At 36.4% G+C, this 18111-nt stretch overlaps 1 protein-coding gene across 1 annotated transcript; it reads right to left on the bottom strand.

Moving 5' to 3' along the window:
* Positions 1–5922: 5922 nt before the first annotated feature.
* FAM3C (family with sequence similarity 3, member C) lies at positions 5923–17612 on the bottom strand (the record flags this gene model as incomplete). Its single annotated transcript, XM_009576525.1, has 7 exons — positions 5923–6515; positions 7587–7713; positions 10221–10305; positions 10768–10818; positions 12237–12295; positions 17039–17162; positions 17583–17612. Coding segments are annotated over 7 exons (566 nt in total), but the record flags the coding sequence as incomplete, so codon positions are not given.
* Positions 17613–18111: the final 499 nt, after the last annotated feature.

Here is an 18111-nt window from a genome sequence, read left to right as displayed (position 1 = left end):
ACCAGCTTGTCACAGGCTAAAAGATCAGACCCTGTCTCAGGGTTTGGCCATTTCATTTTCCTCTCAGCCTTGCTATGTTTATGACTATACAGTGTAATTTTAAATGAGCTGCACATTTTCCTTGTTAATAGGAAGAATCATCAGCTTACCATCCATTTTTTTTTTTTTAATATCAAGTTATGTGTGTATCAGGATGCCTTAATTAAAATGCTGAAACTTCTGATTGGGCAAGACTCCTATAATCATTTTCCCCAAAGCCCTGAAAATTTGTATTTGATTGTGGAGCAGAACGAAACACATTTATAAGCATTTCTGTTTTCTAGAAAAAAAGCTTGACGCTATACTAGGGGTTAAAAACAGACTGCAGTATTATTTATGTGGATGATGATTTATCCTCTGTGCTGGAAAGTGCATTGTGCCTCCTGTCAGTAGCACAAAAAACAGCTGACAACTGAAACAATGCCCCATTCTCTTGCATGGACCAATCTGCCCCATAATCTAAGAAATTAATTTGACACTCTATTGTGTCTCAGTATGTGCTAAATAATATTTTGACGTTAAACATACTGAGTTTATAGAGGATCTATATATCATTATGAGAATCAACGTGCAGAGGAACACAACATCAAGATACTATTCAATTCCAGTTTAAGATGTGCTCTTTGGGTTTTTAAAAAACAGTTCTGGCTAGTCAGTGCTGATTATGCCAATGGGAACAAACCCAGAAGTTACCTGAAACTGAGAAAACTAAGTTGTGAAGTTTTACACTTGCGGACTTCGGAGCTCTAGGCTGCAGTCTCACGGCGGGCTGGGTTTGCCCGCCAGGTTGGCCGAGGGCGTGCTGAGGCTCACTACCCCCTGCCCGGCCCCAGCCCGACGGTCGGTTTAGCGATACGGTTCACAGAAACACTCCACAAACAGTAGATTTGGCTCAGTTTGGAGCAGCAAACTGCAGCAAGGACATGGCAGGAAGAACTCAGGGAGGTGACCAGGAGTAGTAACTCCTTGAGCTGACTGTGCTGCCAACATAGAATATTGTCCAACTAAGGTTTCACACTTCACGTGCATTGAAAACTCCAGGTTTTTAACATAAAATAAACCAATAAAACCAAAACCCACACAGCACAAATGGAGAGTATTTGACAGAAGTTCTGCAAACGAAGCAGCTAGCGAAATAAACCCATTTTAGTGATTTCTATGCAAGAGATTTAGGTAGAACCAAACTTTTGGGATTATCCAATGCTACAACAACCTCCTGTAGAAGTTTTATGATCCCTCACAATGTGCTAACATTGTGCCCTCTCAGGAAAACAAGCAAGCCATGTACAGTAAGAAGGGTTGATGCTTCAGGGCAGGCACATTTTCCATTGATCAATGATTTTATAGCACTGTAACTGCAAGAAACCTCTTTAAGAAGCCCTCCTTGCTTTGGGTCACCCGGGACTAAACAGCACTACGGCAAGACAGAACAGTATCCTACTCTCTGCTGAGACCGTATTCGGGGTAACACAATTCTGTCCACTTAAATAACCTTGAAATGTTAGTTGGGTTCAGAGGAGGTTTTTTTCCATTTGCCAATTATCCCATAATTGCGATGCTAAGAAACCACTCTAAACCTCTTGCATTGTAGTGCAAGATCAGCAAGAGGAACAGAATTAACCAGCTGCTTTGGGCTGCCTCCAGGGATCAGAAGTTTCCCATAGAGGATGGAGTGATTTCTGTGCATTTTACACAGTACACAATGTGGCTGGACTATTACAGTGCTCTATACGGATCCCTAACCCTCTCCATATATATTCTAAAGCCCTAAAGAAAGTTTTCATTTCTACATACTTCAAAGGATAACAAACAGATGATGTTAATTTTATTTACTAATACACCACAAAACTTAACACAAGGTATAATTATCTACATTGTGTGCGTTAGGTGCTTTTGAGACATCTATGAGGGCTTAGATATAAAAGCTGTAAATCAAGACATTATTCACCAAGTTTTCCAATGGGAAGGATGATTCAGCTGCCAAGATCTGGGAACATGAGGCTGTACTGATAAAGACGATGTTGAAATATTCAAGGCCAAGGAAGATAATTAGCCAGAGAGGATTGCTGCAGCATTTGGTAGGAAAAAACATTTGCAGACTACGTTCCACAGAAGATAGCACTCCCTTCCACTGCCATCCATCAAGCTCAGAGACATGATTCCTCCTCAGATGGGAGTGCCTTTTTTCATGTCAATGAAGTTATAGTTATATCCTGTACGGACAACACCCTAAGAAAGGAACGGGTGTTTGCAGATTTACAGATTATAGCAATTTTAAAAGGATAAATGCAAGATTAAAAGGAACTGGGTTGCATGCTCTAGAAAAGAAAAGATAGAGCCAGGAAGAATGTAAAAAACATCGAAGAGGAGAGTCATCAGTTTTTAACTTGCAAAGAAGTAATCATTAATTTTCAGCAAAGAAGATTTGGAGGGTACATGAGACAACCTATCTAGATGGATAGTTAAGCACAAGGAAGAGACTTCTGAGGAACCTGTTTTAACATGAATCTATGAAGGATGCATTAGATCTTGTTTGTAAGGCTGAAAGGGCTGACTACAGGAGCAGCAAGGAGGAACTAAAAGTGGGTTTAAGCGAATTTTAAGATAATCAGAAATGTAATGAAACATCTCAAGTAGAGCACATTCTGTCTTGCCATTCTTCATTTTTCTGCCTGCAGGGAGGCAGCAGCAGGAGATGGCTGAGCCCAGGTCTTTGCGTCCTTTCGGCACGTTGCTCAGAGAGTGAGAAGCGGTGCCCCTCATCTCTCTAGTACAGCATCAAAAGCTACTGACACCTCATGGTATTGCCAAACAGGCCGAGAGCTGTTCTTGCACCTTCCTGCTTTGGCCTCAAAGTTCCCATCCAGCCTTCCACGTTTCTTTTTCAATTTTCTTAGCTGGGCCCCTTGTATTAAGGCTAGCTTGTGGCCTTAGCATGGCCTTACAGACATAAAACTGAAGAGGATTTCATCAATAAAAAGTCCCTTGCCTGCTATCCATGACCCAAGTCAGTTTAGGGAGGAACTGTGGCCCTTCCATTCTTACACAGGAAAGTCAGTCAACGCTTATGGTGGCAGTATTATTACTTTATTTCCTCCCTGAGTTTATCCACTTGGCCTCTATTTTATTAATACACTCATTCTTGAAAAACACTCACACTGCAGAAAATCCAGTTTAGGAGACATTATATACACATCAAGCATTTAGTAGTCATGTCAATGTTTGAGGGAACTAAATGCAACAGTAAGGCACCTGCTCGGCATGTTTTGCTTTCCAAAGAGAAGCTTTTTCCAAACTAGCACTCAGGAAACTAAAGCTGTAAAAGGTTCTGCTGTTTCCAGAGGAAAAGAAAAAAAAAATACGTTTGGTCATGAAAGACAGTAGGAAAGACGAAGAAGGCATATCAAGGCAGAGACCCCCTTCAGCTCCTTTCTTAAGACTCCTGTTTATCTACATAAAGCAACACTAGCACAGCAATTGAGAGCTGTGGTTTACAATGAAGAAGTCTTCAGGTGGCTTGGATCCAAGCTGGGTGCTCCCTGGGGAAAACAAAGTTAAAACCTCCTTGTGTCCTCCCCTCCTCTTTTCACAGCTGCACTTTTGGAGGTAGACACCTCCCACAATCTCTTTTTCCTTCCCTCACTGCTCTATTCTCAACAAGTCCACAAGATGCTGCAAATGTTTCCATTGTCTCGTGTAGGAAAACATGCATCCTGGAGCTTTGTCACACACAGGTATTTCACATGAAGCTACCTGTACAAAATGCCTTCATCTTTGCAACTGACTACTTCCTACCACCAGCTGCGGGAGAGACCAGGGAGGCCAGAGAAGTAAGAGCCTGGTAACTCAAAGGAAATGCACAGAGTATCAGAAAGTCTCACTTCTTAAGCATCAGAAAGTTTACCTCAACGGGGATACTGTAACTAGCCCACTCCAGACAGAAGAGATGGCATGACTAGATCTTGTGGCAAGTCAACAGACCAGGATGATGGACAAGAGCAAGGAGACCCCATCTGCACGGCCACTCCAGTACAAGTTTTATATACTTGAAGACAGTCTTATTAAAAATGGTATGATACGCCTGTGAGGACACGGGTTAGAGAATAAGAGGAAGATTTCTGTCAAAATCACAAGAATCAAATTACGTAGGAAGTTACAAAAAATAATCCTACCATTTTATTGCTTTAAAATCCGTTGTTTAAGAGGTTTGTGGCAGGTGCAGGGGGTTAAAAGAGTCATCATATATTTACTTAATTCAGACTGCTGAAAAAAGAAAAAAGGCACAAATTTAAAAGATACAAGGGCTAAAAGCCTTTAGTGTTCTTTCCTCTCCTTTTACTTTTGTAGAGGAAATTTCAACTTTCTAATTTGATGAAAGATGAAATATTCATTGGCATTCAAAACCCAAAGAGTGAAGACAAACGTAGTCCGAGGAAACTATTAATGCAGACAAATGTTTTCTTCTCTTAAGCCCCTGCCAAGGAGCTTCAAAATTATTTTTATATTATTCTGGATAGTAGCATAACCAATACTGGCATATACACCAACAAAACAGTATTTCTGTGAAAATTCTAGAACTTACACAATTACTTTTCCACAATAGCCTAATGTTATGAAATAGAAGTTATTTTCCAATTGATAGAAACAGGGGGATTTACTCTGATGAAAAAAAAAAAACCATGGTTTTGACATGTCCTCCAAGAAAATCTGAAAGATTTAACAAAAGCAGTTTCACTGTATAAGGTGCATTTATTGCTGTTCTACATTAAACTTGAGGGAAAACCACATTATTTAACAAGCTAATTAAACATACAGAACAATGCAGAATCCAGTCTTACTGTGGTATCACAGGTTATTTATTTGATTTACAAAGCAATTCCCAATATTGCTTGAAATTTTTAGTGCACAGAATTAAATTTGTTTCAGAATACATCAACAATAATAGTATTTTGAGTGCCACTGTGCTCAACTCGCACTGTGGGTTCCTGAAAAATCCTTTGTGGCTTTTGCCCCGTGGTACTAGCTAGAAGTTTTTGAAGATTATACCAGAACTCATGACATAAAGCTCCAAGAGATTACAGCCAATTCTGTGTCAGCCCCTACTTTGTGAATACCGACACCATCAGTTACACCATACTAACTTAGTTTCAGCAAAAGTTCAAGCTGGCCCTACTTAAAAGAAACAGAAGTTTCCAAAGAAAGCAGTGTTTTCTCACAGCTCTGATGTGAGCTAAAGAATAAGGCCACTTCAACTTGGTCCATTTTTTTCCATTAAAAAAAAGATGAAGGAAACATTGTCAGTTAAGTGTCACACATCACATAACCCAAGATACAATGCTTTCTCTAACATCTCCCTGTAAGAACAAATTGCCTCAGCACACATTAGATGTAACATAGGTGTTAAAGGTGCATAATTGTGTCCCCTGAAACAACTCTCACTAGAAGGCAGACTGCTTTTTAAGAGGTTCTTTGTGAAGGGAAATCTATTCCTGATGTTAGAACTAAAAGAGGAAGCTATTCCATTATGCACATTTACTATGTGACTAACCACTACAGCTGAACAGCCATAGGTAGAATCCACGGTTAAGCAGCAGCACAAAAATTGCAATAAAAACTGAAAAAGTTAAGCACAGTACTGCTGCTTAATATGCGAAATCTCTTCTACAAAGTAAACACTATTTTCATGTTAAGTACAAATCCTTCCAAGCTGCTTTTCAATATCATGCACACTCTTTATATATTTACTTTTGTTCTTCCCCTAATAAAAATAATTTATATTGTGCTTCTCATGGCATATCTGTATTACACTATCACATATTCTTCCTTTGCTGATTATTCAGTTTTGATGAGGGACTACAAAATAAATTTCTGGAGCACTTGGTATTAGAATAACCAAATAGCTTTAATAAAAAGTGATGCTGCCATTAAAAAGGCAGAGGATAAAAAAAAATTAAAGCTCTTTATTAACTTATCACTAAAATCTACATATTCCACAAAGGTTACATACTCACAGCAATGTTACGCTGTTAAGAGGACAGTACAACATTTGTCAGGATCTGTTTATTATCCACATATGCCATTTATTATCCAGTTGATCTACAAGATATTATTTACCACAGGCAAACTAAATACTGTGCTTTTAAGAAATCTGCATAGAAATGATTTGATGTTTCTTTTATTTTGGACATATTTACAAAAAGGATTTCTATGTGTGTTAGCAATAAATAATCCCAATATTCAAAATGTCAGTGCTCATGCACACACCGACAAGATGGTTGCATGCTTTAAAAATATTATTTACAGTACAGTCTCCTTCATAGCCCTCTCCCTAATAATAGCAGAAAGTGCATTTTCTTTCATATTTTCTCCTTTCCTTTCATTTTCATTTAGTCTTGCTTCTGAGGGATACAGCCTTCCATCTCGACAACTTCTGGCCAGCCTTCATACTTGTTTGTGTCCTTGTTGTTCTTTATATGCTATAAATAGAAAACATCAATCTACCATTAAAGTAAAATCATTTATCCTGCTGCTTTAACTCACATTTTGTTTACTTATTTTCACACCATGGACAAAGACAAGACATCCCTATTAACCTCTTGTGCTTTGTATCAAACATAACAATCTCTCAGTATTCACCACTTAATGTAACTTGCTCAGACAAGTGTATGCTTAAAACAGTTAAGCCACACTGCGAAAACATTTTTAAAATTTATTATGGATGTTTATTTAGGAAGAGAGACAAGGAAGAAAAAGACCAACTGCATTAAAACATGAACCACTAGGAAAAAATAAATAAGGATACTAAATGTACAAGGCACTGAAAATGAATAGTCAGAATTTTAAGAACATTATTTAATGTTGAATGTTCAGGGTTGTTTTTTTTTTTTTTTAATTAGGCATTTATTTTTCCACCAAGCAACCATCTGCAGTCAGGTAAAACATTACTGCCTCCAAGAGTTTGCCACTGCTCCTGCACTAGTTCCCACTCCCTCGCAAAGCTGGCAAAAGAGAACACACCTTCCTTACTCTCCTAGTACAAAACTACCTTTACTGGTAATTAAAGGCAACAATGACACATGTTAAATTTTAACAGCTAAAGTATGGGAACATATCCTATTTCAGAAATTTTGCTATGGCAGCAATAATTTTTGCCAGAAGAGGGAAGTGAATAGCTAGGAACACCAACACCTTAACTACCACTTATCTGTCAGAGGTTTACCACTGTCAGTGCATCTAAAATACAAGCCTTAGGCAGTAAGTTTTTAATTCTTCAATTTGACTGCATTCATTAAAAAGATAAATAATCTAGTTATTGGGATACTAAAATCTACCCCATATAAGATTTTTTTTCTTATTTGTGAATCACCAAAGAATCTTTTTTGTATGTTTACAAGGAGGAGGCTAGTCAAGGAATAAATTTGAAAATAACACTGTGTGCCACTACTGCAATACATACCCATCACGAACAAATGCATGGTATTTATAAAACATGCTATGCTTTTATTAATGTAAGCTGTTAAATTCCAGTAAGTTACAGAATCACAGACCTGTTCAAATGGACTTTTAGTCTTAATTCCTTTTCCACCACAGAAGACCCAGTTGTCTCTAAAGCCAAGGTTAGTAATAGATGTGCTTCCTAAGTCAGCGATCAGTTTCCGTGCTTCCTCATTAAGCCTTGAGCAAAACAGAGAAGTTCAGTATGTGAATGAAATACATGCCCTTAGAGCTTTCATTGTTCAATAGACCATTCAGCATTAATCTCATTAAATATAGTTTAAGTCAGTCAATATTGGGCAAGATCTATCTTCCAAAATCAGATAAGGCTAGTTCTGAAATCACCTGATCTAATGAGCTCTGCTCTTTAATATTATAATCTCAAGGAACCAGCATACAAACCTATCAGTACACCAACAAAAGCCAAGAACCCTCTCCTGTGAGAATTTATACATACGTCTCAAGTCGTGTTAGCAATTCTCCAAGCAACTAAAAAAGTCAACATTTAAAGTAAACATTGTTTGCAGGTTCAAGCTGAAGTCTAGATAAAGTAAAAGCTATTTTAGATTAAAAGAATGAGCTAAATACACAAAAGAAGTTCTTGTCTGCTTGGGTCAATTAATTCAAAATTCAGAATTCTGCCCCACAGCACAGTTCAGTACCTGTAGGTCCAAGTAGGATAATTTTAGTATGGAAGGGAAAACGATTCTGTAGGATGATAAGCTATCATTCCAAAACCTCCGAATAACAGCTCTCTATTTCTTCCTTTCAGTTACTATATTTGCCTGATTACTAAACAACACACACAACTTCTGATTAATACTACTTACTGATATAGTTGTATGACTCACTCTAGCTAAAATTATGAAAATGATTAAGTTCTTTGGAGGTTATTTGCACAACCCACACTCCCAAGTTTCTAGAGCATTAAGATAGCTTATATTTAAAATAAAAATCAAAATAAAAATATTTTATCTTTTAAACATGTTGGTTCTTCACAATTTTAATTGTTTTCAAGCACTGGCATTTATGATTACCATCAACTACCAGTGATAAGGTTTTGGCTAATTATGTAATATCACAAATAAGCAGTAGTTCCTGGCCGTCAGCATAAATGCATCAAATTCACCTTCTTGTTTAGCCGATATTGTATCTACATACACGCTTCAAAAAACGTCACCTGTGACATGTTTATTGAAACAAACTCACTGTACTTATCTAAAACATCAAAGAAGAAAGGAAAAAGAACAAAAAGAAAAGTAACAAAACAAGTGAATAGAACAACAGACAGAAGACCCAGCCTTGGCATAAAGAAACATGAATTGCTTTCTTCTCCTAAAAGCAGTGAACGTACAGACACACAACTATTTACTGCAAATACTGCACACTGCAAAGTCAGGACTTTGTCATAGGAAAGCTGCTCCTATATCAAAAATAGAGACAAGTTGTGGATAACAAATTGAACCAAAAGGAAAAAAATGTACAGAACACATTAGCAAAAAGTTAAATATTATGAAAACAACAGAGGAAAAGGGAAAAAAACCCTCTTAATTTTCACTATGAAAAGCAATCCTTCGGACAGGATGACTTAAGTGAGGAGTAGATTACAATACAAATTCTACAGTAATTTTTAGTATCTATTAAAGCTGACCAAAGTTGGTTGGAAGATAATGCTTAAAGAGAACTAAAACCTCTTGGGCTATGCCTACATTAATAAATTGAACAGCTTTAGGATGGAACAATCCAAACACTGAGGGCAAAGAGTACGAGGAACACACTAGTAACCTCTCAGACTTCAAAAGGAAGGATACAGGCAAGGCCTATTGGGAATGGTCTCTGCACCCCTGTAGTCACCGAACTGTCTCGGAGTTGATCTGAGAAAAGTGCTGGATGGAACAGATCAATTTCCACGAAAGTATGTTCTTACAGTCATGTTTCTGTGTCTGGACATACCCGAATTTACCAGCATAAGAATGAGTTATCAGCAATAGGAAAACCAGTACATCTCCAAAAAAGACATGTCCTTGACAGCATACATTTAAAAAAAAAAAAAAAAAAAGAAAAAGAAAAAGAAAAGGTAGGTGGGGACAAATTCTAGGAGAGCAGCTAGAAACCTACAGGGTCTTCAGGAACCAGGGAGGATAAGAGCATGGTTTAAAAAAAAGTACAATGCCTGACATACATATATATTATTCATAGCTATGAGTAAGCAGTTTGTTGGACTGACCATATGCCCTACATTGTCTTCTTGTTGCATTAACATCTTTTCTCAGAAGAGCCAAAAACCCAACTATGTGTACCAATATAGCAATTTCTAATTAATCAACTATTAATCTCTAGCCTTTTCAGATTTTCAAACACTTGTGGTATTTCTGCTAGAGGGTCTAATTTAATATTGAATTTATTGTTTCCCTGTTGTTGGGATCACAAAAGTATACACCTAACAGTCCTCTATGTAAATACATACATAACCCATTACACCTGGTTAGTTTTAATTTGATCCTTGTTGTCCCCAAATCACAGCAGTATTATAAAACTAATAAACTGCAAGCATAGTTTCAAATCCGTCGTCTTGGAAGAACAAAACTTTATCAAAAGTGATTGTGTAATAAAGAATGCATTTTTTTCCAGTATCAAACAGCATTTAAAAGTTTAAGCAATATTTACTATATAAATCAATGACATACTTGGTTGCACCATCATCATATGTTCCCATTAACACTATCGTTCCATCCTGGATGGACTTCAGAAATTCAATAAATGGTGCCACATCTGAAAAGAGAGAGAACACAAAACTATTTAATAACAAGCAACCATTCCGTATTTAAACACCTGCAATGCCTTCCTGCAAAGACATGAGTTTTAAGAATATTTGTAAATGTACTTATAAATTTATAAAAAGATGCTAAGTGGGAGAAAGATAAAATGCATCAGAGAGAACTCTTTCATTTTATAGAAAGAGTTTCATCCATATTGTGTAAAGACATAACCACTAGCGGGAACAAGCTCTGAGAACAAGTGTGTTTGATTAACCATACCACTCCCTCCACCTCAACTATTTGTGTTTCTTTAAAGTTGCATACTCCTCACAATTCCAAAAGGTAGAGATGAAGCACTCCTTTAGCTATCACCTTAAATGACCACAGCAAACGGAGCCTGGAGAAGGCAGGGGGCGGCGGGGGAAAGAGGCATTTAAGTTGTTTCTGTCTAACCAGTTAAGGTAACTGCACCTACCTCCTCCCCACATGTCAAAGAATTTAGTGTCTATTGGTTCTCCTGTTTTACCTGGAGAAAAAGAAATATTTGATGTCATCAAATATAGCAAAATTATTTTACAGACAACATGTCCAACTCCTCTTAGTGACTCTTTCAGAGAAAGTGCTGCAGAAGACACCATATAAATCAATTACTATGGTAACTCTTATCTTGTATGAAGATTGCTCCTTATACAGCATAGTAGTTTGTGAAAAGGTGCTGGAAAAGGTAAGAGGAAAAAAAGAGAGAAGATGCAAACTTCTGATTTTGCTTCAAGTGCAATATAAAATAAAACAAAAAGCCCATGGCCTCTAAAACCAATAAAGAGAATTAATTTCATATATTTGCCTTTTTTTTTTTTTAAAGTTGTTTTTTCAAAAATAGATAGTACAGCTATAGGTTGCCTTTAGTGCCACATGGAAAGTAAGATTAAAATTACACTGCATGTTTTGCTATAGGCTGGAAATTCTTAGTAAATTTAAACATCCAGAACAAATAGAAGTGGACAATAGAGTCATCTCATTAGCTTTTTTTTTTTCCTTACTATGCTGTCTACAAAGGCAGTATTTGATGGAAGGCAGAGTTTTCTCTTTAACACATACATTCATTTAAAGTTTGGAAGACAGGAGAGAGACTGGCAGCTATATAATACAAAGGTAGATATTTCGGTTTTGAACAGATTGAGACAATTTAGGAGGCCAAAATGGATTAAGCAAGTATTGTTCAAGTCATGCTTTAGATGACGTAAGCCCGAGTACAATCCAAAAGTAACATGAATTTATATTGTAGTGAAATGACAAAGTGCTATCTCAGTGCTACAAGGAATTGCTTACTACACATTAAGGACAAATCTACCAGTACTGATGTTCAGTTCAGCTTTCAAGGTGACACACAGGTAAATTTGTTTTGTTTTAATGAAAGTTAAGAATCCTGAATGCTATTACATAACATGATGTATTTAGGGACAAGATCTATAGATAAGGACTAATCAAATATACTGATTTCAAGCTAGGAAATAATGAGCTGGCCTTTCCATGTAGTAACAGAATTGTTAAATAAGTTTCACTGAAGAGAGAGCAACGGAATAATTTAGTGTACAAAGTTTTATTAGTGGTGGCAACACACGAAGTCAAAAGTAGCAGTATGCATCTCATGTCTTTTTCCATTTTATATGTGCATTAGGAATCTATCTGATGTACCACCAAGATAGCACCACAGCACTCCACATTCCTATTTTTACTACACGTTTTTAGAAACAAAAATGCACTGCGTTTTTCTACTTTCTAACAAAAAGATTTAAGAGCCAAGATCTGACACTATCTCAGTATAAACATGCTAAATACTTCCTTTTCTCCTCCTGCGTGCGTTTCCCCATCGCTTAATATTTCACCTTAAATTTCAGAAACAATTTGAAAATGAAAAATCTGCTCACTTAAAATGTCACTTACCATTGACCAAGGCCACATTTATTCCTCTGCCAACATTATTCTTAACTCCACTCATTAAACTGAAACAAAATAAACAATTTTATTTTTAATAGGACAATATTCTGATGTGAAATATTTCTGGTTTTTAAATAGATCAATCAAATTGTAAGAGATACATAGCTGAAAGACCACATGGTTCATGAGTACTTAAATGAAGCCAGATCTCCTTGAACTAATCTGTGTGCTCTTACAGCACCACTGAATTGAGAACAACAGATCAAATATGCCCAGTTGTATCCATTTCATTTGATCACTTAATCATTTGGTTTCAAAGTATGTATGTATATTAAAGGTGTCACAAAAAATAAAGTATTAATGTATTTAAGAAAATTCCTTGCAGTTAAAGGGCCTGAAACAAATAATAATTTGAGGAGCTTAGCACAGTCATGTAACCACCATTTTAAGCTTTTTTGTAAGCACATGCTGAACAAAAATGTGTTAATGAGTTCAAAAGCTAGCTGAACAGAGGCATTTAAAATTAATATTGCAGCATCACACTAAGAAACAAGGAAGTCAAAGCAGTTAGCTACTTGTACCTATAATAGGAAACCTAAATCCAAGAAAAATAGTTAATACATTCATGAGACTTTAAACAAAAGTTGAATATAATCTTGGAGTACAGTTACACATCCCAACAAAACGGTCACGGCAATTACTTGGCCAAACTCAGAGTGGCAAAGGAGCTGGAAAGAAGAGATGCATTGTGAAATGGAAGCCCTTCAGAGCTGTAAAGAGCTAATGGGAACGTCAAAGACTGTTAGCTAGGATGCTGTGCTGCCTTGGGCCATGGTGGGTGTACCACTCCAGTTAAAGGAAGCTTCCAGACCTCCTCATCCCCTTTCACTGGCACTGTATAAAGATCTCTGTTCTGCCTCCAAGCCCCAAATATCCCAGCATCAACATTTTGAAGCTAGGAGTAAAAGAGTTAACATACATAAGGAGAAATAGGAGTAAGGGTTAAAACAATTACATAAATTAAGATAACAAAGAAGTCTTCAGCTGAGATTCAAGAAAGCACCTCAGCCTAAGCAGAGAGGTGCACATATCTCATTAATTACAAACACATTAACAGATGCTTTAATTCCATCCTGATCAGGATTTCTTTAACCTCCCTAGCTTGCTCTAGGAAGGGGTTGCAGATGTGTACAATCCTGTTACGTTCAAAACTTTTTTCACATTTCTTCTGCAATAATAAGGTTTTCACCTCATGTCTGAACATCCATTCTAAGCAACGTTTCGGAAGGACCGCATCCTTACACACACAACTGCAACATCAGCTTTCTCATGCTAACTTATTAGTGATAGGCTAGAAACAAGAAATGGTCTATCACAGAAGTATGACAAAAATCTTCCTCTCTGATGCTATCTTTTGCACCCAGGATAAAGACAGAAGACAAAATTTAGAGGAATGTCAAATTTAATAGACAACTATCAGGAACGGACTCAGTATTAGCTAGTTAGAGAGGCCATGAAAGAGTACCAGTTAATGGTAACTCTTGGCACAGTGACTTAGGTTTTAAAGAATTAGTAATCAGAGATGAGGGAGTCCATATTCTTCTGTCAGTCCTCTAAGTTATACCATCTGCTAAAAATTCTGATTAAAATTAAAACTCTAATTCAATAACTTCTGAAACAGAAGACTTGAAATTTTCGGCTGAAATGCAGAATGCAGCTCTGGTTAGTAGGGAACTCCAGAAGTATGTTAGCCACTGGAGGATCATTTCTTCTCTGATCACATGATTTTCATGTCATGTCTTGAGCATTCATTCTAAACAATAAAAACATATGGTAAATAAAGACCGAAAACATAAATGAAAAAAGGGCAGTGAAGTTCTGAACATGTTCCTTTGCTCATATAAAATTTAGTGGACATTTAATTTACCAAAAAAAAAAACCAACTTCCTTTTATTTTAACTACAAAATTATCTGTAAACAAGTACCAGTCAAAAAATATCCAATACTGGGGTGACTAGATGCTGAAAATCCACACATACATAACAAAAGTTATAATGGATTTCAGACAACAAAAAAATCCTGCAAATATGAAGACAAGAATTACTAGTTATTAAAGGAATGTAGTGCAACATTCTGCTATAAGGTTACTGCGGCACAATCATGCAACTGGCTTCTTAATAGAAGAAGTAAAACTGCATGGAGAAGTTGCTGGTAAAGAAGTATAGCAATATCACCCATGAAGTAGAAACTACAGTATTTAATATTTTGATGATGACTACAGTATGTTTTTCTAATTTGGATTACGTCCTTCCAGTATAGGAGAACAAGGCTATAACTGAACTTCTATACAGCAGAATTCCTATTTCACACCAAAATATCTACATAATTAGAAGGAAAAATTGAGAAATTAAATGCATTCCCAGTTATATCGGCACCTTTAGTGCTCCCATAAACCAAGTGACATTCGTATGTTTAATACACAGCAAAAAACCTATGTTGTAAATATCATTGACAAATTATGAAAACTTGTCCCTGCTTCCTTGTCTTGGAAGTATGAAGAATACAAAGTAATCAGAAAAAAGCATTTTGCAGGAGTGAGTTCACAAAATATCACTAAAAAAGAGCTACTGAAGAGGAAATAAGTGCTTTCAGAGCTCTGAGATACTACTTTACACACTTGAGATAGCTTGTGCACTAAGTCACAAAACTACAGGCTGTAATGTGACAGTTTTCTCACAGGAGGGCAGCTGTTCATCAGTTTTAGAATTCTTCCAACAATTTACAATCAACAAGTTATGGGAGGTTTTGAAAGAGAAATCAAACCTCTTATGAGCAAAGCAGGTGATAATATAAAATTAATCAAATTTTCTGGTGGACATTTAAATAAACATTACAAGTCCTCCTCAGAAGAAATTCAGGAAGATTTTTGCCAAGGGAAACTGGACTTAAGGCTCTAATAGCTGTGCACTAATGTGTGCACTAGTATTAAAGAATAGAGGATTTCTTGCCAGCAACTACTTTCTTTTCATCGCTTTCTTCAGTGAAATATCCAGGAGAGGAGGTTTTTTTTTTTTGGACAAGAACAACGATCTCTTCTTAGTTAACCAGTAAGCAAGACATTAAAAAAACAAAACAAAACAAAAAAGAACCCTAAACTACAATCCTGAAGGCACTCCCACAACTTTTAATCAGTGAATCACCCTATGTCTTCACATATATTAAGCTTCCTAGCAACCAGAATGAGAAGGTAGGAAGTTTTGTAACACCAATAAAAATAGCTCGCAGAGAGATTAGGTAAGACTGTCCAAGGTCACAAAGCCAATCAATGATAAGAATGGAAAGCAGAACCTAGCAGCTTTTAGTTAGTACATGCCAACGTGAGCTCATGCTCACTTTGACGTGCTCCCCAACTACACCGCGATGCTCCGCTGCAAACCCACTCTTACACAAGCAAGCAAGCTTGAGCTAAATCAGCCTCAAAGAAGAACAGCTTGAAATTTGAATGGTGCTGGTCTTTACTCTAACAACGCAGAGCAAAGAAGCTGTATGCGTTTAGTTGTCAGGGAAAAAAGCTCCCATTTCAACTTTGCTACATCTTAATTGCTCGAGTTAGTGCTAAAAATACAGTCTTCTTTAAGATCATATAAGACTAATCTTACAGAGTTAACTTTAGAGTAAAGCGATGGAAAATCCAAACTAATGCTTTTTATTCTCTTATAGATTAATTATCCTATTTACTATATTACATGGGGTTATGTTGTTCACAGTGAAGTTGCCATTTGCTCTAGAATTCATTAGCACTAACTGCTGTACATGCTATCTGAACCACTCTGTACTAACATAGCGTGGACTGAGAAAGAACTAAACTGGAGTAGTTTAAATGCAAATGGAAGGGAAAGGCTTGTAAATGTGACTGATACTAGGGAAAAAAAAAAATCTTCTGACAATGCTAACATCATGTCTTTTCTGACATGTCAAATGCAAAATTGAGTGGATAGATTATGTTATACGAAGCTGCACTCTCTGGGTGATGAGCAGGAACAACGTAAGAGCAAAGAAACAGAGTCTAAAAATAAGTATTAATATACCCATTATGGGAATTACTGAAAGATATTCAGTTGAATACTCTAGGCACAGTATTATTGATAATACTGTGTTAAAATACAGTTATTAGAAATACAGGACTTAAAACCAAACCGTGTTTCAAGTAGTTCCTTTTCTCATTTCACAACTATTTCAAGTTTATTAACTTTAGTTACCATCAGCACAATTAAATAACTACTGATCATTAAAATACTATTTTCCCTTTTGAAGTCATCCTCTAAAGAAAAGTGGAAAATATGTTCTGACATCGGTACTACGGAAATAAGATAGTTTAAAAGATGACTTGCAAAAGACAATTCCATAGCACAGTTTTAGCTGATGACATTCAGTTAGAAGTATCAGGAGTAATTACTTGAAAATACAGTCTTTCACTGAATTACTATTAGAGGCACAAGAACAAGTTACTTGAGGCAAGTTTGCATCTGACTTAGCAAAGTCTAACTAATCCTTAAGTCTGTAAACCTGAAATAAAGTGTAAGCTATCTTGCATGTATTAAAATAATATATATTTCTGCATTTACTGCAGAATATCAAGTGTGCTTCATCAGAGATTAAGTTATAATGCAACATAATTTTTTCATGTGGTCAAACCATTGGCAAAACAAAACCTATGAACAATCATTTAAACTACTGATTTTGTGTGCAAAGTGATCCAAGACAGCATTTGAAAGAGATACTTGGAAACAACAGGTAAAAATACTTACACATTATCTTCTACACAAATTTTAGGTCCAACTACATTCGCTGCTCCACTTGCCATTTTGAATGCAAAATGCTTTTCAGGACAAGCTTTAGAGATCCCACATTTGTATCTTGGAGGTTTTGTAGCTTTCAAGAGGAAATAAAACAGGATTTTAGAGACAACACCACAGGTAGGCTAACAGAGAAATACCCGTTAGTTTTCTGAAGGAATTCAATGAAAAGAGCAAACACAAACAGTATCTCATCTGCAGTTTCATAGCAGCTTAAAATAATCTAGGTTCCTGCAGCATCTTATTATTCTACTTCTTGTTCTCATCCTGCTGCTTCTCTGGCACTGTCATCAAAAGCCACAAGACAAAACTACAAGTGAAATGCTGTCAAAAACCAGGCTTTACTAGAACTTTAGGAAAATCAGGAAAAGAGGAAAATTAGTTTCTGATTGCATTTAAAGTGTAATTAAGATTTTCTTAAACATGAAAATTCAACAGTCTTTCTGTTATTAGCGAAAGCAAGTCACAGCAGTAACACATGCATATGAATACTCACAGCGTGCAGCTGCATCCAGTGCTGATCTAGCTAAAATGCAAAAAGAAAGTTTTACAAGATGTTACTATTAAAGTGTCATCTGCTATAAAATATCCTGTAAATTTAAAACCTTTCTGTACCCCTATAAAAACAGGTTGGTTGAAATGAAGTATCACATACATCTGAACATTATGTTCCAATATAAAATATTAACCTTTACACGGTAGAAGAATGAAAGTGATCAAGAACCACATTTAGAAGCACTGCCTTAATTTATGACTCTCCAATTAACACAAAGATCCATGGAGATACAAACCCACCAGGGATTTGTGGAGGTGTGGGCACTAAAGTGAAATGAATTCCCTTCTCAGAGCTTCACTAGGATGGGGTTCCTTTCACCTAACACTGGAAGCCTGCAACTCAGGTGTATTTGAACCCAACCATTCGTGATAGGAATTTCTTGGGATAGGAAGAGACACAAGTAACCTCACCAAGCACATATCTACAATACATCTGTAATACTTAATGACATCTGTGTTTCTTCAATATA

This window comes from Fulmarus glacialis, unplaced genomic scaffold (genome assembly GCF_000690835.1).
Source record: "Fulmarus glacialis isolate BGI_N327 unplaced genomic scaffold, ASM69083v1 scaffold6554, whole genome shotgun sequence".
Lineage (NCBI taxonomy): Eukaryota > Metazoa > Chordata > Aves > Procellariiformes > Procellariidae > Fulmarus > Fulmarus glacialis.
The sequence above is the reverse complement of the archived record's forward strand: the minus strand, read 5'-3'. Positions and strand labels throughout refer to the sequence as shown.